Source organism: Chenopodium quinoa, unplaced genomic scaffold, assembly GCF_001683475.1.
Source record: "Chenopodium quinoa cultivar QQ74 unplaced genomic scaffold, ASM168347v1, whole genome shotgun sequence".
Classification (NCBI taxonomy): domain Eukaryota; kingdom Viridiplantae; phylum Streptophyta; class Magnoliopsida; order Caryophyllales; family Amaranthaceae; genus Chenopodium; species Chenopodium quinoa.
In genome coordinates this window covers 9,819-32,702 of record NW_018744223.1, presented here as the reverse complement: position 1 = coordinate 32,702, position 22,884 = coordinate 9,819, and the positions used below count along the sequence as shown (strand labels likewise).

General features: G+C 34.6%; 2 protein-coding genes across 2 annotated transcripts; one reads left to right on the top strand and one right to left on the bottom strand.

Annotated features, from left to right (window-relative positions):
- Nucleotides 1-10,351: 10,351 nt before the first annotated feature.
- Nucleotides 10,352-15,888, bottom strand: LOC110694062 (uncharacterized protein At1g04910-like). The gene is made up of 11 exons (XM_021871220.1): nucleotides 15,232-15,888; nucleotides 14,695-14,791; nucleotides 14,423-14,490; nucleotides 13,750-13,838; nucleotides 13,491-13,668; nucleotides 13,175-13,303; nucleotides 12,886-13,022; nucleotides 12,287-12,500; nucleotides 11,993-12,177; nucleotides 10,878-10,973; nucleotides 10,352-10,730 (listed from the first exon to the last, which is right to left on the bottom strand). The coding sequence occupies exons 1-11, from the start codon at nucleotides 15,484-15,486 to the stop codon at nucleotides 10,613-10,615; spliced, it is 1,566 nt and encodes a 521-aa protein (XP_021726912.1). The 5' UTR covers nucleotides 15,487-15,888; the 3' UTR covers nucleotides 10,352-10,612.
- A 375-nt stretch (nucleotides 15,889-16,263) lies between these two features.
- Nucleotides 16,264-22,616, top strand: LOC110694060. The gene is made up of 7 exons (XM_021871219.1): nucleotides 16,264-16,517; nucleotides 17,997-18,108; nucleotides 18,707-18,868; nucleotides 20,099-20,145; nucleotides 20,607-20,748; nucleotides 21,903-21,969; nucleotides 22,082-22,616. Exons 1-7 carry the CDS (start codon nucleotides 16,296-16,298, stop codon nucleotides 22,134-22,136), a joined length of 807 nt encoding a protein of 268 aa, XP_021726911.1. The 5' UTR covers nucleotides 16,264-16,295; the 3' UTR covers nucleotides 22,137-22,616.
- The last annotated feature ends 268 nt before the right edge of the window (nucleotides 22,617-22,884 follow it).

Genomic DNA, 22,884 nt, shown 5'->3' with positions numbered 1-22,884 from the left:
ACAATTTATGCCCATACAAACAAAGCCTAGTCCATTTTATTTATTTAATTGGGCCATCATTTTCATGAGGCCCAATTTTACCCTACAACTATCTCTCCTATAAATACCCCATTAATCCCTAAATTTTTCTCACACAAAAGGTTAGTCTTATGTTGTTCTCCTCTCTCCTCCTTTCTCTCTCCAAAACCCTAGCCTCCATTGTTGAATTTTGAAGGGGCTTCCATCGGTTTTAACCGGTGGAAAGCCCCAATCCTTGTTTCTTTATAGTTTTTTTAGGTTTATAATAATGCTTCCTCCTTTTGGGAGGAATTTTTCTCCCTCGAAAGAAAGGGTTTCCAATCTCCTTCGAAAGAAAAGGGTTTTTCGACCTCCTTCGAAAGACAAGGTTTATCTCCTCTTTTTGGGAGAGGAATTTCTTAGTTTTGAATCCATGATATTAGATCTAATGGATTGTCATCAAATTATTTCGTTGATGAAAAAGTTATCAAGTTTTCGAATATAGACATATGAATCAGAAGAAAAACATCCTCACGGCTACAAAGGATCGTTAGATTGTCTCTCCAACAAGGCTGTATTTTCCAGCGATATAAGCGGGAGATGTTCCACAATGCAAGATCTACTCGACGATCGTAGTTTTTATAAGGGAAAATTTTATTTGATTCAATATCTTATGTATTTGTTAGCGTCGAATCTCTATTGTAGATGTCGTATGACTTTTAATTAATGAAATATTTTTGCTATTAAAAAAAAAGGTTAGTCTTATATTTCCTTCTCCTTTATTTTTTTTTCTTTTTTTCATTTTTCTTCCTTTCTTTTTCTTTTCTCTTTTCACGTGAAACACCCCCTTATGCCTCCCAACTGCTGCCGCCCAGCCACCACCGGCGTGCCTCCTGTCGCCGCCGTCGCCCCTGATCGCCGGGGCACCACCAGCAGCCCACCGTGGCTGTTGTTCCTCCTTCCCCTTGTTTTCTTTTTATTTTGCTTATTGTTTATACTTCCTCCGTTAATGGTTATTTGCAACAATTGTACCGGTTTCGGAGGCCTAGGCAAAAGTTTTTAAACATGATTATTGAAATATAAGGGGCATATACTTAAGCACTAATCCAATTATAAAAAAAAACCCACAATTAATTAAAACCACTAAACAACCAAACCCAGAACCCAGAATCACCACCACCGCCGCTGAACCCACTGTAAACCACCACCACTAAACCCACTGAAAACCCAGGCACCCATTGGAAACCACCACCAAACCCACTGAAAACTACCGTAAACCACCACCACCACCACCACCACCACCGAACTGACTGAAAACCCAGGCACCCACTGGAAACCACCACCAAACCTACCAAAACCAAGCGAAAACCACCAAAACCCAACGAAAACAACCACCAAAATCCACCGACAACCACCAAAACCCCAAAAGCCCCAATTAAACCTCCACCACCACGAATTGATGAATTAATTACAATTAAACCACCACCACCACGAAACCAAACACCACGCCACCCACTACCCTACGCAACCCAACACCACGCCACCGACCACCCTCGGAATCAACCACCACAAAACCTAGACCTAAACCCAGACCCATAATCACCGACACCTAGATCCACCCTCGAAACCCACAAAACCTAGATGAAGGAGGAGTGAGATTTTGATGATGAAGGAGGAGATCTAAACCACCACACGCCACCCAGAACCCACGAACCACCATCCACGCCACCCACGAACCCACCAAAAGAAGATGATGAGAGATGATGATGACGATGAACTGAGAGATGATGATGATTGTTTATACGAGGTACGTACATGTCTATTTTGTTGTAAGTAGTATTATGTTTAGGTATCAAAAAGGAAAGAATATAGTTTCATGTTTAGAGAACTCGATCTTGGATGGAAATTGTCAGGTTAAACATTGAATTAATTCATGTACTTATGTTTATGAGACATGTTTTGGTGAATTGATTATGTTTGTATGGAATTATGGATGCAAGCATATTGGATTAGATTAATTGTTTGTATGAAATGTTGATACAAGCATATTTTTATTGGATTGGTTTATTAACCACCTTTGGATTATTGAATGGTTTAAGTGGAATGAATTTATTAATTATTCCATGGGGTTATTATTATTTTATTTATTACTCAAGCATGACTTGTTAGTATGTTGAGTAAAGGTGGATTAAGCCGAAATGGCTAGGTGGGTTGACTATGTTCAACAATTTTGGATATCTTGGAAGTTTAATGGAATTAAAGGTCAATTTATGATGTGATCATCGCTGTCCTAAATAAGATTAAAAGTGAAATTGTATGTATGATTATTATGTATGGTCTACTTGAATGAGTCGGCTATTAATTAAACTTGTAATCACGTAAAGTGAAACATGGATGAACAATAAAACTCTAGAAAGCGTGCACTCCTAGAGTATTGACAATTATAGGTTGAGGTACACGCTGGTAGCCCGTGGCTTTTCGAGGCTTGTTTGATCGACATGTCCTCTTTTCTTTTGGTATTTAGATTTCTATTTTATAATGAAAGTTAGATGGGATCCTAGACTAACTTTATGAGAATGGAGTCGTGCCCATTCTTGAATCGCGCTATTTTTATTTAAAATGGTCATTTGGGACCAAAATGATTTGGTGGGTTGGACAACCTCGTCTATTGCTTACTCTAAATTAAATTAATTAAATTATTCATAAAGAGTCAAGTGATTGGAATTGGTTAGTGAGTATGTTGAGTTGATTGAACTATTTTAGTGTGGAGTCTTGGTTAATGAATTCATGTGGAATGTTATTTACTTTAATTAGTTGAGCATGTTAGGTTTGTTGCGTTTAGCTTGTATGTACTCAGCTTTGCTGATTGCGTGCTTTTGTGTGTTTTCTTTTGGTCATGGCCTTCGCCTTTCAATGACCCTGTGATGATCCAATTATTACACTTGTATTATTGGGGAACAGTAGCATAAGTTAGCTTGATGATGTGAAATTCAGGGATTTGGCAAACGCATTGTCAAGGGATTGGTGTGATTGAGAGTATTCGTTCTTTGTGTTGAACTTATTTATGTTTGACTATTACATTTATGATTTGGGTTTTGAATATTGGTTTGGTTTTAAATAAGGGCCTTTATGGTTCTTGTTTGTAAGCTTTAACTTATTGTTTTTCCTAAACTATGTTTTTTTAATTTAAAGACTTAAGTTTGGTTTTCTGTTGCGATATTTTGATAGAGCCTTAACATTTTAACAGGTGCGCGGTAACATGCCAATGGTTCTCCCCTATTTTATTTGAAGTAAGTGGTTTGGAAAAGGGAGAATTATTGGGGTGTTACAAAGTGGTATCTGGGAGCTTTGGTCAGATTTTAATTACCACTAAAGTCATTTTAAAGGTTTTTGGCGCCTAATGCTTTAAATCTAATGAGTTTTATTTTAAGTATTTTATTTAAAGTGTAATTAAATTTTCCGAAAATTATTTTATTTAATTAATTTAATTCGGCATTTAAAAAAAAAAGTGTTGTTGTATATTATTTTCGCATTTTTAATTATTTTGAAATATAATGAATTTAATTATTTATTTATTCTTATAACTTGTATGCTTATTTTATTTTATCGGTGAAATTTGGGTAGTATTAGGAAGGGTGTATAGGATAAATTATTTCTTTTTGTATGCATTGCAATTAATTCTTTTGTGCTTTTATTATACTCCCTCCGTCCCATAATTTGGTGCCTATTTCTCAAAAAATACGGTAATTAAGGAGAATGGTGAAAGTAGAGGAACATTCTATTGAAAATATAAAAAGTAGAAAATATTGTATGGGAATAATAAAAAGTAGAGAATATTGTATGAAAAAGAGAAAAAGTAAGTAATGATATTTTGGGTAATGTGTATTTTGTATGGAAAAGATAAAAAATAAGTAATAATAATAGGTCATTTTTAGAAACAGGCACAACATTTTGGGACACCCAAAAAGAAATACAGACACGAAATTATGGGACGAAGGGAGTAGTATGAAGTGATTATGCAGATTATTTAATTGCCTATGATTCATGTAATGGTGCAACTTGAGTGATCACCTACTATCATGTTTAAGGATTAAAGTATGTAACATAGAATGGTATGTGATGGTTGTGCTATGTGATATGTATAAATAATTATTATGTGAAGCATGTAATTATGTGACTATTAATATATGTTTATTTAATAATGTTGTTTGCTTAATGCTCAGATTTTTGGTGGGGATTGAATCAAGGAAACTCTTTTACTTATTTTTCTTGTGTGTAGGAATGATTAAAGTTTAATAATCATTTCCTTTGAAAGTAACTTATTAGGGGCGATTGTTGTGTAGGAATGATTAAAGTTTAATAATCATTTCCTTTGAAAGTAACTTATTAGGGGCGATTGTGTGGTCTTGTCTACCGGATTATGAATGCGAAGGCCGATAATGAATGCGATGTGTTGAGCAAGTAGAGTTCTTTTGTGTTGATGTTGGCCTAAGAGTGCGTTATATTTCTAGGCAGAGAAGGAGGATGACTAACAGCGATGCTTTAGCCGATGCCATTAGGCTACTAGCTAAGAACTTGAACCAGAACCGCAACGATAATCCTGATCCCGCTGGTGAGATGTTTAAGAAGCTTGCTCAGGTCAAGCCACCATACTTTAAGGGAGGTGGAGACTCAACTTTTCTGGATAACTGGGTTAGGGAGTTTGATAAGATTTTTGCTGCTTTAAATTGCCCTTAGAATATGAGAGTGGATCAAGCTGCCATGTATTTGAAGGAAGAGGCAGATATTTGGTGGAAGGATAATTCTGATCCCGCTGGTGAGATGTTTAAGAAGTTTTCTCAGGTCAAGCCACCATACTTTAAGGGAGGTGGAGACCCAACTTTTCTGAAGAACTGGGTTAGGGAGTTTGATAAGATTTTTGCTGCTTTATATTGCCCTGAGAATATGAGAGTGGATCAAGCTGCCATGTATTTGAAGAAAGAGGCAGATATTTGGTGGAGATATAATGAAAATGTGCTTCGTGCTGAGGCTAATTTTGGTTGGGAGACTTTTAAGACCAAACTTAGAGAGAAGTTCTATCCACCATTCTTAAGGAAGCAAAAGGCTCAAGAGTTCATTAATCTGCAAATGAACAACATGTCGATTAATGAGTACTATAACAAGATTATGAACTTATCGAGATTTGCTCTAGAATTAGTGCCTACTGAGGAGTTGAAGGCTCAAAGATTTGAGCAAGGTTTGACTAAACAGTTACAGAAGGACTTGGCTGGAAAGACCTTTAAGACTCTTGATGAGGTTTATGGGAGAGCAGCACACCTGTACAGTCTGAATGTTAGGAGTGCGCCTGAGAGTGGAAATGTTGGAGAAAAGCGAATGGATTTTGGGAATTCGAGTCACCAAGGTAACTTTAAGAAGCCAAGGAATGAGAATTTCCATAATAGAAATTTTCAGAATAATGGAGGATCATCTAGAACTACTGGCCAAGCTGAGAGGCATTTCAACTGCAAGAGGTGTGGCAAGGATCATCCTAGAAAGGATTGTGATGGGAACTTGGTTGTGTGTAGGTTCTATCACAAGAAGGGTCTTAGAGAGTTTGAGTGTTTCTCCAAACTGAAGCAACAAGGGAATGAGAACAAGTTTACTCCAACGAGTAATCAAGGAGGGAATTCGAATGGTCATAATGGGAATGCAAAGAACGGTAATGTTGGAAACAACAACTCCGGGAATCACGGAAAGAATGTCACTCCAGGTCGTTTGTCTGTAATGAGCAAGAAGGAAGCTGAAAGGTCTTCTAATGTTGTCACTAGTAACTTTTCTATTCATTCTATTTCTATTAAAGCTTTGTTTGATTCAGGAGCCACCTATTCTTTTATTTCTATCTTTATTGTGAAACAATTAGGACTAGTTGAACCGAACTCGATTGACTTGCCTATTAGTTTACCTACTGGTGAAGTTGTAAAGTGCACCAAGATACATAAGGGTTTACCTTTGAGGATTGGAGAGACTGATTTTCCATCTGATTTTATAAAATTTGAGTTAGGTGACCTTGATGTTATTTTGGGAATGGACTGGTTGGCTACTTATAAAACTAAAATTGATTGTGAGGTACAGAAGGTTAATTTAAGTAGTCCTTTGGGAAAGACTGTGTTTTATAGACATTTTGGGGAACCAAAAGGTATTGGGATTATTTCTGCAATGAAGTTGATGAAACTTGTGAGAAAGGGATATCTGTAAACACCTACTTTTGGCCTCCTGTCCTGACAGGAAGTGCGATGATGTTACAAAAACCCGTTGTTCATGCTAGATCAAAGTTAAAGTGTTTATGGACTCCGTTTTTATTTTCATTCTCAATTCTTTTTAAGTACCACTCGTCAATGAAAAATATCTTTACTTGCAAAAAAAAATTATTATCTGACTTAATAAGCATAAAGAATATTTTAGTTACCATTTATACATCTATTTGACATATTAAAATAAACTAAATAATATATTTTAATTTAGATACTTTAATAATAATATAAATGATTTTTTTGCTTTAAAAAATAACATAAATCAATTCATTAATAAATAGTAGTATGATACGTATTAGCATTATAAAAATTTCTTAAATCCACGTTTTTTTTTCTTTTCAAATTGACTTATTAAGTGTAAAAATATATTTACACGTTTTTGATACTTTAACCCATATTTTATACTGCTATAATAAATCGGAAACAAATAAAAAATAACTCAGGTTACTTCCTATTTAAAAATAACACAGGTTACTACCAAAGCCAAAGCCCTTTACAAAAAAAAAAATCATAATAATCATCTTTACTCCGATCCACATTTTTCATTTTATTCTTTGTCATTTTTATTAACTACTTATCAATGAAAAAAAGACGTATATATTTTATTATCTAACTTATTAACAATATAAAAATATCTTTTTTACCTAATATTATACATCAAACTGATATATTTTTCCGTTAAAAAAAAAACCCTAAAAAACTATAGGTAATAATTTATTATAAAATTGAAATTTTATAACACCGCGCCATATCTAAGTTTCTTATACATAAAGTGGATGTATAAATTATTGTTATGTTAATGATAATAATGAATTAAGTTTTATTATAGTAATAAACGTGCATGACACGGGTCTTAAACTAGCTATATACTAAAAGATACACCAGTGATGACACATGTCATCCCTTGGTGTGTCTTTTTTTTTTTAATTAAATTCTATTAAAGAAACAAATCTTATAAAAAAAAGGAAAAATACACTTTAATAATCCCAATTATGGGCGATTTACTTTTAATAATCTCAACTAAGGTTTATTATCTAATAATCCTAACTATTGGGTATGTTTGCCTAAAGTAGTCCCAATGACCGGTAACCTGCTGAAAGAGTTTTTATTTTTATTTTTTTTGGATAGCCAACGTGTCAACACGTGATTGGCCCAAAAATTTAAGAAAAAACCCAAATTTCCTCAGCCACCTTTCCACCACCGCAAAACCCTAACCCCTCCCCTTACCTTGCTAGAAAACGGCTGGTCACCCCCTTAACCACCAAAAATTGGTCGGTCGGCCCTTTAGCACCCCACCTGTCCCACCGCCGACCCCCCAAAACCACCTACCCAGCCCACAATCCATAATCTTATACAATATAATTACTTAAAATTAAAAAGATTTGACATGAAGAAAAGAAAAGAAAGAAAAAAAAAAGAAAGATTTTTTGACATATCTTTAACACAAACATTGCTATAAAAAATTTTCTTAACATAATTTTGATCAAATTTTACATCATTTTATATCTAACATATCTTTCGTAATCATTCATTTTGATCAAAATTTGTCAACTATGTTTTTAGAATTTAATTAATTAATTTTTTTTTTTAATTTTTTTTTTATAAAAAGCTAATTATAAGATAGTTAAATCATGATTATTTGAAAATCACCGTGCATGGCACGGAAACTAACCTAGTTGAACGTATAAAATTGAGATCCTTGAAGGCTAGTAAGCTAAATCCAAATATCGCCAACTTATTTGATATTTCTAAATAGGTTACTCCATGAGCTAAGAAAAAGTCGTGTTATATTAGGTTTATGCTCATATTTCATAAATCAAATTTAATTATGCTTGACTCACATATCACGTCATGATACAAGCTCCTTTAATTTATTTATTTTTAGAATAAGCGTGCCTGTGATACCGTGCCAAACTTGCAGTGTGTTCGTACTGGATCAGACCATTGATGTGTTGTGCTTGACTAGCCCTAATGTCGACTTAATTAACACTTAGCTGGGAAACAGAGACTAGCAAGGGGAAACAAAGATAATTATCTTCAAATACTGTATTTTACAGAATGGGAATAACTAAAATGACTATATAATCCTTAATGACTATTTAACCCCTTAATGACTATGCATAAGTATTGACTATTGGGCAGTCTCTAGGCAACACAGTGAAAACACAGAAAATACAGAAGAACCAAAGTTTTCTCTTCATTGTGTTGAAGCAGCTTCAAAGGTAACATTATTTATTTAATCGTCAAATATCAATTTCACAATATAGCGTTAATCGTCAACAATTAAATTCATTCAGGGTTCTTCAAAGGTGGATTGATTATCGAACTATATATTGGTTATATTTTAATGTTAGTATTTTGTTGTTCATATTCTTATTTCTTAAGCGAGAAGAATTTAATTTGATAATTGAGTTAGATTTTGGTTGCTAATGTGTTGAAGAACCCTTTAATTAAAGTTAGAACGAAATTAATGAATTATAAATATGATATTCTTCGAAAGTTGAAATGAACAATGTGATTATCTTAGGGGGTTAAGGCCAAGCAAACAATTTTAGTTGTATTTTAAAGTGATGTTTTTTTAATATAATTTTTTGTCGCCTTTGTGATTATTGTGAAAGTAGCCAAAATAATGAGTTTTTGGAGGGATTTTTCCAGAATATTATTGTATAATGTTACCTCCGTTTATTATTATACAAAGTAATTTTGTATGTCTCACAAATAATACCCTTTGTTGCAATTAATAAGAAACAAAGGTAGTATAATGTTTCATAATACTTGTAGCAGAACACGAAGTTCTTGGTTGTTCATGGTTTAATTCAATGCCTGATTGTTGTTCATGGTTTTATGCTCTTTAGTTGTATAGATTGATCATTTTTTTTCGAAATATGGAATTGGCAAGGAAGCCAAAATTTGAGGCCATTCAGCCTCAGGAAATCTCAGATAGTGTTGAACTTCAGTTCTGCTTTGTGCCTGCACCACCACACCGTCGCACACCACTTGTAAAAGCATGGAAAAGCCAAATTTACGAGCCCATTCGCAATGAGATGAAAATTGACATCCGCATGAACCTTAAGGCGAAGCAGGTTGAACTTAAGACTATGCCTGACACCCCAGACATTAGCAACCTTTAGAAGTGTGCTAGCTATGTTCAAGCTTTCATGTTAGGCTTTGAACCTGAGCAAGTTAGGGATGTTTTTCTCAAGTATGATCATTTTCATATGTCTACAATCGATATGCTGGATGTCAAGCGTACACTTAAGGGGGATCACTTGACCCGAGCCATTGGAAGGATTTGTGGGAAAGGTGGCAAGACCAAATTCATGATTGAAAATGCTACTAAAACTAGGCTTGTAGTTGCTGCTAACAAGATTCACATTGTGGGTTCTCATGATGCTATCAAAATTGCAACAGACTGTATATGTCGCCTTATTATGGGCTCCCCTGCTGCTAAAATCTCTTCAAGGCTTAGAACTATCACAGCTCGGGCATCCAATAGATTCTAACTTGATTGTTATACTGCTGGTAATTTGATGATTCCTCCAAATTGTCTGAGATTCGGCATATGAGTTTACTTGGATTAAAGTAATAAAGTTTAGTGCCTAAATTTTTGAACGTTACACTTCATTATTCATGTTACCTTGTTTTATTTGTGTGCAGAGAGATAGCAAAGGCAATTAGGCATTGGCGGTTCTTGCTCTGACTTCATGAATTATGTAACTGCTTCTTTAGAATCAAAGATGTTAAGATGGTAATGCAGTGTCTCCTTTTCTTCTGTTTCAGCATAGGAAACTTTTTTTAATTCTTTTGTTAAAAGAAACACTCAATAGTCCATTTGATTAACGAATATACAAATGTATTTTTAGTACATGGATTAAACATCAAATTGATGAGATTGGTATAATGAGAATTAGTAGGAGAGTTCTGATGACTGAAAGCTTGAGTTCTGATGTTAATAATGTTAGCATTTTATCTCTTAATTTACGCAGTAGATGTTATCGGACTCTTGATTGATGCCGTAATCAGAATGTAAAATATACAACATTAACCCAATTCAGAGTTCTAAATGATGTAATGAAACAAAAAGAATTAACAAAAGGGATGATAACAAAATTGTAGTAAAAAGATATCGTTTTATAAAAATTAAAAAAAAAAAAAAAAAAAAAACTTAATCAACAAAGGGTAAGTAACAATCATATCCTAGCTCATTTTTGCACATTTGTGAATCGTGATAAAGTCAAGCCATGCCCCAAAAAATGCTCTGGAGTAATCAAAACCACCAGCAGATTCACAGAAAAGAATTCATGTTCAAGTTGCAGCAAATGATCCTATGACTTGCATATGCATTCTGGGTACGGATTCTGATAAAATGATTCTTCAAACCTGAATCGTGCTCTGCCCTTAATTCCTGGTGGAGGGCCACTCCTTTTCCTTGGAGCCCCTTGCCTGTAATGTCAAAGAGAATGAGAGTGTGACACTTACCAATATGGCGCGATATATGAAATTATGTTGCAAGGAGAAACTAATGCTGAATGCATGGCTAATGACCTACACTTCCTAAACACAATTGAAGTATAGCTCTTCTACTCTTACCTATTCCTATGCATCTTTTTGACAATATTGGATACGTACGGCCCTTCCTGTAGTTGTCCAGAATCTAACTTATCGAATACTTCAATTAGACCCTTCCTGCAGAAAACAGGTCAACATATAATATTACAAACAATAACAAAATTAAAACACAAATACACAAGATAGAACGTAGTGCACTACTGATCACTCGGTTTGTTATCTAAAGCAAAATCTATGCAGTTGCAGAGGATATCTTATATTATTTGCTTTAACATCAAACAAACATAAAAATCACAAGGGATCCCTTTATCGCACAAGACTTAAAACACCAAATTTTGTCAGAAAATTATGTTATATGATTTTATCAATACATTGTTTGAAGGTGCTTCCATTTTTCCATAAAATTATCATTACTTAGGTTTTTAAATAACCTATTGACTTAAAAGTGGTCCAAGTTATTCAGGTTTTTAACCAAAAAAGTCAAATATGATACTATTCGAATCAAGTTTATTCTTTCAGACTCTATAAGCTACGGCTTGACATTGATAAGATATACATAGGATTCAGACCTCCTGACAGAGTGACAGCTGTATGCAGAAATGAATCGTATCATCCACTTTTGCAAATAGATAGAGAAACTCCTTCTCACTCCCAAATCTCCAACCTAAACCTTCAAGACAGCAACCACCTCCTCCCTAGAAAAATGTCAATCCAAGGGACCTACCACCAAAGTGAAGGACGGAAGACTATTGTTTACAATCTTTTTAGTTTTGACCCCAAAAAACAGAATAGTTATTGACATTAAAAAAAAAATGCTTTTGACCACCAACATGAGAGGCAAACTTGAGGAACTGCAACTTCTTTATGTTTCAATAGTCGTTACTTAAACAAAACAACTGAGACGATACACCCCAACCAACCAGAGAAACAATAGAGCTTCTCTAGCTTCAAACCAAATCTTCTGATAAATTTTGGTTCTAGTAACTGGAATTTTTATTTGGAAAAATGGTTCTAGTTTCAGGATAACTTAGTAAACGATCTTATGGTTTGATTCTTCGCAAAAAAACAATGAACTCCATCACAAGCATTAAGGACAGATAAAGACACATTGGTATCTCAAACCAGCAGCCCATTACCTGTCAGGCGTAATTGTCTTTCTGTGCTCCAGAAACCGCCTATGACCCTCAACTGCTCTTGCCATATTCCCTGAATGAGAAGAAATGAACACATCACTCTCCACAGAAATGATATAATCAATAGCAGCAGCTTGAGTAGCATGATGGGAAAAAGCTCCTAATTCATCTTGGGTAGCCAGCGTTTCCTGCCAACAAAGAATTAGTTAATGACGGAATCCAAGATAACTTTTCTGCAAATGTCCTAAAAATGCAGGGGTCAATTACCAAGGAAAGGCATGTAATTTTAGCGCATACCTTAAAAATCACATTAGGAAATCGCAAAGTCAGCTCAGACAGTCGCTCAGCACCACCATAAATTTCTCCAGCAGCAATATAAATTAATGTTGACAGAGGATAACCAAGAGCCTTAATAAAGATCCCAACCTCCCTGGGTGTAAGTGGACAAAGGCCTGCATTCCTCTGCTCTGTGGAGTTTATTTTCTTTATTTTCCAGTGGTGTGTGTTCTCCCTGACAATTTTGGGCAGAGAAGCATCAGTTAGTTATGTAAAAAAAACATGGGAGGCTGTTAAATCTTCCATGTAATAGCGGTGGGGGATACGCCACAAACATCAGTTGACAAGAAATTTTTCTATTCAGTTTTGTATCCCTCCAAACCTAATCAAGTTCTACAAATCGGTTCATGTAGATTATGTCTATTACGTTGCTTTTTTGTAGATGACTGCTTATTAGGCAGCAATTAGGGAAAGCCTATATTTTGTCTGTCCTTGTCTTGCAACTAAAGCTCCATTCACTACGAACCACAAGTGCTTCTAAGCATTTATCGCAGTAGATTTTGACTTTGAAGCATACGCTACATATACTTTTGGTGTTACACAAATATAAATATCAGTACCTCATAATTCTCAACTCCTCAGATTCTGCATCAGAAAGACCATAGGTACACCCAGTAAAAGCAAGCATGTCCTTCTCATATCTAAGATGAAGAGCAATGTACTGACCCCCACGTGACCTCAGCCGCTCCACTAGTCTCTGTGGTGTCACTGCCATGAAGTCAGAACCTAATTTAAAACATGCCCCATAATGTGCCTCTTGAAATCATTCTAAACGAAACACTGAAAACATGGAAAGCTCTTGCAAATATTAGAAGTTCTTTTGATGGCAAAGTAGATGTAGAAATTCACCTTGCCCAAATGTTCAATAGGAGGAGAGAAATGTAAAGCATGGTATAGAGCACGACATCGGAGCCTTTGAATGTCAAGAGGCAGATCATTATTTGCAAGCCGAGAATCTGATTTTGCAACATGAATCACCTGAATATCATGACTAGACAAGTCAAATTCCATTATACTTTCGGAAAACACCATCCAGATGCTTTACACTGGTTTGCTTAACTCAAGATCAAATTTTTTTCCTCTCCAAAGTTCAGAATATGGAAACAGAATTGCTCATCCAAGTACCGCAAAAAAACAATTGCTATAAATAATTAAAAAGGCCTACCTGATATTCCCTCCACAAATGTGTCATATTCTCATAATAGCTCATCCCTGACCAGGAACCAAAGTGTTTGCGGGCTCGAGGTGCAGATTCCAGCTGTTTAGGAAGTTCCTTCACAATTCTTACATCCTGACGCAAGCTTCTCATGAAATAGAGCTCATCAAATATGTCCCCAAACACACTGATCAAGAAAACTAAAATATGGTAAGAAACCTCAGAGCATAAACAAAGAAGAGCTTTTACAAAGGATTGCCAAAGAGACCTTGAATCCTGCCAAAATGAACGTTTATCCAGATTGGGAATCACCAGGGTTGCATTCATAAGGCGTGCCACAGCCACCATATCAGCAATCTAGGAACGAGTATTTTATTACAACAATGAAAAGAAAAAGAAAAAGAAAAAAGGCAAACAAATACAACATAGGTAAGAAAGCAATTTTCCCAATTTAATGATTAGGTTATGAATCTTATGATTCAGTACAGTTCAAACTTCACTGATTGGAAGTTTGCTTCATTTACATCAAAATCAATAACAAGAAAAGGTACAGGAGTAAATCTGCAACCGAGTAAAAGCATTGCTTAAATGTGTGGATATTCAACAACATTGCTATATCACTATATGTGCATATATGGACATTCAAATATATAGGCCAGAATCAGGTATACATCATTACATAAAATGCATGTAAACTCACACATGTATACTTCAAATACGCATAAACTAGAATTTAAGTTTTCAAGCATGTATCAACTAGCACACGTTTGGGTAAATTGCATTCTTTTTCTAGTTGAAATACTACAAGTAATTTCTTTCCAGAAGGATTAAAACCTAATTCTAATAATTTATTGCCAGAATCTTACTTTGGCAAATCAATTCAATGAAGCCGCTGTACAAACTTATACAAATCGAAAGAGAAAAAAGCCAAAGTAACTTACACCAGTACGCATTTGATTTAGCCCTCCATTACTCTTTACAGTCAAATATCTGTTAGATTCCTGAGCAACTGACCATATATGAAAATACAGAACCAAGTTAGTGAGTATATTATTACTCTTTGATAAGTAGTCAAGGAAATATCCCATTAGCAAACATTGATACGATAGCGATCAAGATCAATAACTTTTCAGTAGCAATTAAGAATTTCTGTTATAATAATCCCACTATTACTTTCTTCAAGAAAAGCAAGAATGGCTGCAAAACATTTAACCTTTGTATCTAGCAGTAGGCTTGACACAAGGACGCAGGTCACGGCTGAACGTTGAAGCCCGTAATTGCTCATCAACAAAGTGCACAGGACTCCTTATCTAAAGATAGAAGCAATGTCAGATTACTCAAACAAAACAGTTGATTGTTCTTCAGTATCATTTTAATCTCAATCTAGAGCACAAGTAACAGATATTTTATAGGTACATTCATCAACTTTTTTATCCCACCTAAATTTCCAACTTCAATAAACATCTTCTTTCATACAACCATTTCTCTCTCCATAACATAGACAATCTACACAGATTTACAGCAAATTGATCAAACTTCATCACATCTAATCATCTCCCAAACCCCAATAAAAATAATAATGATAAATGAAACAAAATCAACATTCATACATAGAATCACAAGGCAAAACAACCCCAGAAAGGCAGAAATTTGTAATTACAAAAAAAAAAAAAAAAAAAACTCAAGAACACAGAACAATATCAAATTAATTGAAATTGGGGATTACCCATGTAATAAGAATCAATTTTACCTGCTCAGACTGATGATGAGGGTTAGAATTAGACTGAAAATCATTATAAAAAAGTGGGTTTTGTTCATCTTCTAAAACATCCTTAGAATATAGGAGAAAAAAGAAAATGGATATAGCAAAAAGAAGGATTATATAGAGAGTGCGAGTTAACAAAGATGATTTCTTGGATGAAACTCTGACATTCCGCATCTTCACTGAGCTAAGTGACAGAAGATTTGGGTTTGATTTCTTTGATTTAGCGCGGCTGATTTGCATGAATTTGCTCTTTTTTTTTTTTTTTTTTTTTTTTTTTGGCCGACAATGTTTTCTTAAAGAGGGCAAGAACGTTTTTGTTACTCGAATACTCGGTACTCCGTAGTTTCTTTTTAAAATTTCTCGTAGATGCTAAAGGTGAGCGTCTCAAGCCGAGTTTTTGTAGGGCATGCTATGTTGCTAACCTGCTAGCCTGAACTTGTGTTGTGATAATTTTTTTTTGTTGATTGAATCATACTCCGTATTCTATGAATTCCCAATTCCCACCAATCAATTTTCAATCCTAATCCAATTGTATAATCCTCAAACTCTAATTCCCACACATCAAATTTTTATACTCTGTATTATGATTGACCATAGATTTATACTATTTCAATAATATATATAAATTTCAATAACTTTTAATTTCAAAAGTCGAACTTGGGTCGAGAATTATCTAAACACGGAATAGTCTATAAAAGGAAAGATTTTTATCTAAGATGGAATACTAGAATTGTTTCTTGGCAAATTTTTGTATGTGGCTGGTCACACCGTGTGGCGGGGGTTACTCGAGTTACTTGGTCAGGGTTTACTTGGGGGGTTCAGTTAGGGGTTACTTGAGAGGTTACTCGGTTAAGAGTTATTCAGCGGATTACTCGTTCAGGGATTACTCGGTTAAGCTAGCTCGAGTAATCTCTAACTGAATAACTCAAGTAATTCGATCACGTGAAGTGGAGCCACACAAAAAAATCCCCCACACCCTGACACCCTCTTCCCTTCAAAATTCAAAAGACAATATATACTACTAAGGCAACGGGTTCGAGGACCAATACATGAAAATGGGGTTTGATTTGGAAGAATTTCAACCCATTTTCGGCGAAGCAAAACCAGAGTTTGTAACTTCTGCTACCTCTAATGGCGATGGAGTTACGGCGTTGAACCCATTTTTGTTCAGGGTTTTTGCAGTTGACTCCTCTCACCTCGCTTTTCATGTCACTGATTTTCGTTCCTACACTTGGGAGGCTCTTCGCTCTGTTCACCAACTCGATGACATGGTATAAATTCTTTTTCTTCCTTATTTTCAGAAATTTAGCTGCAAAAAATCCAAATTTGTGGAATTTTTCTGGGTACTTTTAACTTTTTTTTTTTTTTTTTTTTTTTTTTATTTTTTTTATTTTTTATAATCAAACCCCAAAAAGTAAAAAAACCTACTGTGATGAGATGGGGTTTAAGAAATGGGTTCTAATATCATGTCCTTGATCGATGTATGTGAAATTTGGCATTTTGGGGGCTTTTTTCAGAATTTCATATACATGTTAATACTTGTGGACTTGTGGTAGTTTTCTGGGTAATTTTATAGCTATTTTTTGGATGAAACCCTAAAAAACCCTGTTGTGATGAGGTGGATTCAAGAAATGGGTTCTATAATCATGTCCATTGATCATTGTATGTATAGTTGACAATTTTGGGGGCGTTTTTCAGAATTCCATATGCCTGTATATTTTTAATGTTGTTCAAATGCTATAATTAAAACACTGAAGTATAAGTATCGCATTGTTCCATTTAGTTTGTTGCAGTGTTGAATTAACCCTCTTAACTTATAATTGTAGCAAGTTATATCATTTGTTGTAAGGCAAATTGGTTCCAAAATGTTTATTTTGGTATTAATTTCACCAGATATCGGGCGAATTATTTATTTAGTGAATTAAGGGTTTTATATGTATTTAGTATACTGTTAGGGCTAGAAAATTGGCAAATAAAATGTTTTGGTGGTACTTCAATATCTTACCATTGAGTATGTGAGCCATAGTTTAGAAAGACATATTATGAGATGGACATTGATGAATCAAGAAAACAAGTCTATAAAGATATACTACCTCTGTCTCTTATTATTTGCAATTTTGGAGGGTTGCATGGACTCCTAGGCAAAATTTATTTGTGGGTGTTAAATGAAGAGAGAAAGATAGTGATGCATGTGATGAGGAGAGAGATAGAAAGAAATGACAACTTTGGGAGAGAAAACATGTGTTGCAAATAATAGGATACGTTCATTGTATTAAATGTTGCAAATAATATGATCCTTAGAAGGGAAGCCTTGGTTAATGGGTTGTTTTCGGTGAATATTAAGGAAGCAGTTTGGTATGACTAAATATTTGAGGTGGTAATTTGCCACTATTGTTTATTCTTGTGTTTCTTGCAGGTTTCACTGTTATTGGTAGTACTTTGGTTCAATATTCCACTTGCACATATTAGGGCAGTTATAGGGATAATAAATCCTTAAAACTTTGTCGTATTCATTTTAGATCTTCTCTCATTCCTAATCTTTACGACCTTTCGTCCTGGTCCGAGAGTAGAAAAGTTTATAGTATATTATTTGAATATAGCATGTGGATAGAGGATTTTTTATAGTTGCAGTTCTGATTCCTCCAGATAGTGTGAGATTTGGCATATGAGTACATGGATTAAAGCTTAATGCCCTTCATGATATTTTTACTTTTTAATTATTCATGTTAACTTGGTTTATCTTTGTGCAGAGAGATAGCATAGGCATCGGTGGTTCCTGCTCTGACTTTATGAATTATGTAATTGCTTCTTTTACATCAAAAGATGTGAAGCTTATTATGGATTGGCAGCCTAAATTAAGTGGTATTTTTTTTTTACCTAAAAAAACAATCTGTTTCAGCATGGCTCCTTTATTTTATTTTTTCCTTTTGTTATAAAGAAACACTCAGTGAGTTGCTGAAGCACTAACTTATCTGTTGAACTGCCCATAATAATGATGTTTTAAATTAAAAAAATTCCTTCTGCTTTCTGTTCCTTTGATCCTTTTACAAGCCTACCACTTTCTCCTTCGTAAATGTTTTTTGAATTGTTCTCTTGATTATATTTTTTTTTTGTCGAGTTTTTGTGGATTGTGCCTTACCAACTTTCTTGGGCTCTGAACTTATGATGCTGACAAGAAGTCAATAACTTGATGTCTTTGTTATGTCAATAGCATTTTTCCATGATGTTTCTATTTTTCATAAGATTGTTGTCAGCTAGCTTGATTTTTTCCCCAGAATTGACCGATTTTTCTTACTATGTGATTTATGATGATATATCTATGTGTGATCATCATTAAAAAAAATAAAAAAAATCTATGTGTGATCCGGCATCTGTTTCATGCTCCATATCTGCTTATAACTTTTGATCTTGACTCAAGTTGCAAAAATCTAATATATTGTCAATTTTTACTTTGTTGTAGGGGTTACATCTGCAAAATTGATTGCTCGTAAAACTAAAGGAATGCCCTTAATATCTATTTCACTTACTAAGCTTGGACCTTCTTCTGCAAGTGGAGCTGTGGCAAATATGTCATTGGAGCTCTACAGGGCATACAATATCCTGCAAGAATCTTTTGTAAAAGGTTTTTCCTGCTTCCATTTGCTATACTTCCTTTTCTAGTCTACTTGCTAGTCTACTTCACTTATTTTGGCATGATGACCAATATAGGAAAGGTATTAACTTAGAATACTTCGGCAGATTGAAGTGCCATTTACAACATTATTACATGTACTGACATTGACTAAAAGTTATTAATATTTTAGACACTTAACCCAGCCTTTGTCACAATAAGAAGCTCATTATAATGTGACTGTTAATACATCTCAGAATATAAACCTGAGGAATCATACTTCAGTTCTAGCCTTTGGGTGAACTTCGCATTGGAATCAAAGATAAACTTGTGATGCTAAAATTCTGAATCAAAGTGAGGAGAAAGAAATTTTCTCCCGAAATTTGCAACGTCTAATCAGTAAAGAAAAGACAGACAAATAGTCATGAACATTTTTTTTTTTGTGTGTATTAGATGCCTGACAAAGCTGCTTGAAGCTAGTTGGTGTTGGCCGGCTTGGCCCCATACCTGTAGTATGCAGGTTGAATGAGCATTGTTTTCGTCTATTCTGAGCTGAGTTAAAATCTGCATTGAGAAATTGTTTTCTCTACTGTAAGTTGTATTCTACGCTTGTAAAGCTATGAATTCAAATAACTTCTAAATAACATCTAAATGAACCACAGAGCCTCAACCCCCCCCCCCCCCCCACACGAACAAAGAATCTTATAGGATTGGTGACATATTATCCATGAAAAAATGGTATTATCTGTGTATATAGTGAGATTTCATCTTCCGTTTCTCTTTCTATCTTTGCAAGAGGAAGTATCTCTTGCATCAAGTTTTTAAATGACTTTCTTTGTCATTTTGATTCCAATTTCCCATAAGTGTCTTTCTCGAGCAAAGCTGGGAGATAACTTTGTGCCTTTGTGAAACTTCACCTCTGCTGTAATTGGACTATTGGAGATAGCAGATAGGTAATTCTATGTAGACCCTAAATTAAAGCACGTAGACAAGTAGTACCGAACTACGAAAATGAAGTATATAATAAAGATGGCATGTTTTATCCATCTCATTGGAACGGATAGGTGAAATTTTCATATTGATTTTTACTTAGTATTTTGTTTTTTGGTTGAGAAGTATGCATTGCAATGCTATATTGCTATGATAATCTTGAATTTTTTTTGCCTTCATGCTTTCCTGTCAACTTCATGTCTACAATTCTGTGCAACTTTCATTAAACAGTTGGTTTGAATGTTTATCCAGAGCAAGAGCGCTGCTGTCAATTGACCCAAATGATTTCTGCAGAAAAGGTATATTAGTTTATGTCATAATATATCTTTTGCTGCATTATCCGTTTCTTAGGATTCCTGTCTAGGTCATAATATATTTTTACACTGTAATTAGATGGCATTCGTTGGTCACAATGGTCATTGCTAATTTTTGGTTTCATAGCTGCACTAAATGCTTTTTAGTCCATGTTAAAGGAAGATACCATAAATCTTGGATTTTGAGGACTGTTGATGATTATGTGTAATTTTCTTTTGCTATATTGCTTTATTTAAGTTTCAAGCGTTGCTTCTCATCCAGATATTAGTGTGCCAATTGCTTATCAAGTAGATGTGAAAGAATTAACATTTGCTTTAGTTGGTATCATATGTTGTGGGATCTGCATCAATCCTCAAGCTTCTTTCTTCTTAAATTTCTTTCTTCTTTTTTTTTTTTTTTTTTTTTTTTTTTTCTTGGACCATCATTTTTTTTCTCCGTCCCTTAGGAAAAGAGCCAAGCAGTTAAGAGGAAGCTTGATATGATGCAGTCGGACCAGCAAAGGCTACAGAAAACAACAGGGAGTGGGAATGTAGTTTTTCCTATGTACTCCGACACTGCATCTGTTACTGCTGCACTGAATTCCTCAGGTATGTAATTTTAATTAACTAACATTTGTTTTTATTTTATGCCATAAAAATGTATCCTGAATCCTCTTTGTAGCCATTATTCTATGGTTAGTTGGTTACTATTCAACAGTCCTTGGAGAGGCTAGTATGATCCTTCTTTTAAAGTAAGGACATCTCTTTAAAACCACTTTGAATTTGTTTGGTGAATGTAATTTTCTTGATTATTCTATCATCTATTCTTTCATCTTGATACCTTTTTACTCCGCTAGACCAGCAAATCTTATTCCTATAATCACATTTTATCTGAATCATTATCTTCTCTAAACCAAAAATTTTTGCGAATATATTACGGAGCATTATGTTTCATTTGGAAAATTTTCTTTTCTTTTGTGAATGTAATCTTTTGTTTGATTAGCAGACTCCTCCATGCACACTTGACTAGTTTACTGGGATTTATTGTCTTCAATCATTTTCCTCTCCCAAAGAAAGAAAAAAATAGAACTGCGAGTCGTGAATACAAGGCTTTTCAGTTGTTAATTTGGCCTTCATCTTTGGCATCCTTTTTCTTTGTACTGATTAAGCAGTCTAAGGAGTTAAGTGCTTTTGGCCAACTTTCTCAGTGATTAGGCCAATTGTTGGGGTGGGTGGGGATTAAAATTAATGTTGTTTCTGTTTCTACGGAAGCCCAAAATAGCTTTGGCAAAGATGAGAATTAGAAGCTCCAAATTTGAGCTATTCAAAACAACTTTTCAGGAATGTTTTACTATTTAATGATATTTTTGCAGCAAACTATAATACCCTTGCTCAAACTTACAAATGACATTGTTTCTAATCATATAAGTTTACATTTTTGTAAATCTCATTCACAGAACTCAGTCACTCACCCCCACCACCATGGCAACGCCATTTAAGGGTTTACGCTCTTGCTCAAAGCTGGCGAATCTTTAGTACTCCGTAAATAAATTATGAGGAACACCCAAAAAAAAAAAAAAGAACCTTTAATTTGGAACCATGGAAAATCATCTATTCGGCCCTCAATTATGTCGAACAATCTTAACTTGACAAGCACTTAATAAACTGGCCCAGATCTGAAGTTAGCTGTTGTAATTGTTACTTCTGCCTTGTAAATGCTTTGAGAACAAATTTGACTTCTTGTATTCTCTTCTTCACCCCAGATAAACAGGCAGTTGCTGAAGCAAAATCTGCTAAAGTTGTTCATCGTGTTGTACCTGCATACCGCAGGTATGCTGTATCTGCTATTAGTAGCTGTTAACTTAGACCTTTTTGCTGTTTTGTGCTTTACACTGCTTAAAAATTTTAAGCTATCTTAATCAATGTCTTGTACTCCCTGCAGAGCTAAAAACAGAGGAGCTGTTCTTTGTGACACTGAAGAGGAAGAAAAGAGCTAATTTTTATTTTTTTTATTTTTTATGAAGGAAGGAAGAAAAGAGCTAATTGTTGTTTGGTGAATGAGGTTTTAGAAAATAGCAGTAGTGTTTTGTAGCTAATTATTTTTGTTACCGAAGCCTGCTAACAAGAAGTTGGTCTTTTTGGGAGTTGAATGACGATGAATTTATAGTCTCGAGAAAGATTGACAACTTGCCTTTTCATAAAAAGCTGTTTCCAGAGGAACAAAAAGAAATACATTATGATGTTTAGGTTCAGGTCATATGTGTTTACTGTTAATTGCCTTTGTATATATGCTGATTGCACTTAATTCAGCTCTGTTAACAGCTTGTCTTATCAAAGAAGCGGAATGTGTATTCTTGTACTCAAAAGGGTACAAATTGCTCTCTGTATTATTTTATATTAGGACTTGGGAGAAGTTTTGTAACAATTTGTATACTTCATTCAATTCAATCTATGATGAATTCCTTATGTATTTTTTATTTCCTTTTTAAAATCATGGTATCTAGAGATAGCCATTGTAGTAGAAGGAAGGCGGAACAAATGACCTCAACAAAATTGACCATAAACCAATAAGAGCTTGAAATGCAACATCATTTGTTGTGAGAACTTTCCCTTTAACTGGAGCCCGACTCAAATTGAATTCGAATTAGTCAGATTTAAGTACGTTCTGAATTAGCCGGTGAGAACGTGAGCTACCCTTAAAAATACATAGAAAACAATTTGGAGTTGGTGCAGATATTGAAGATT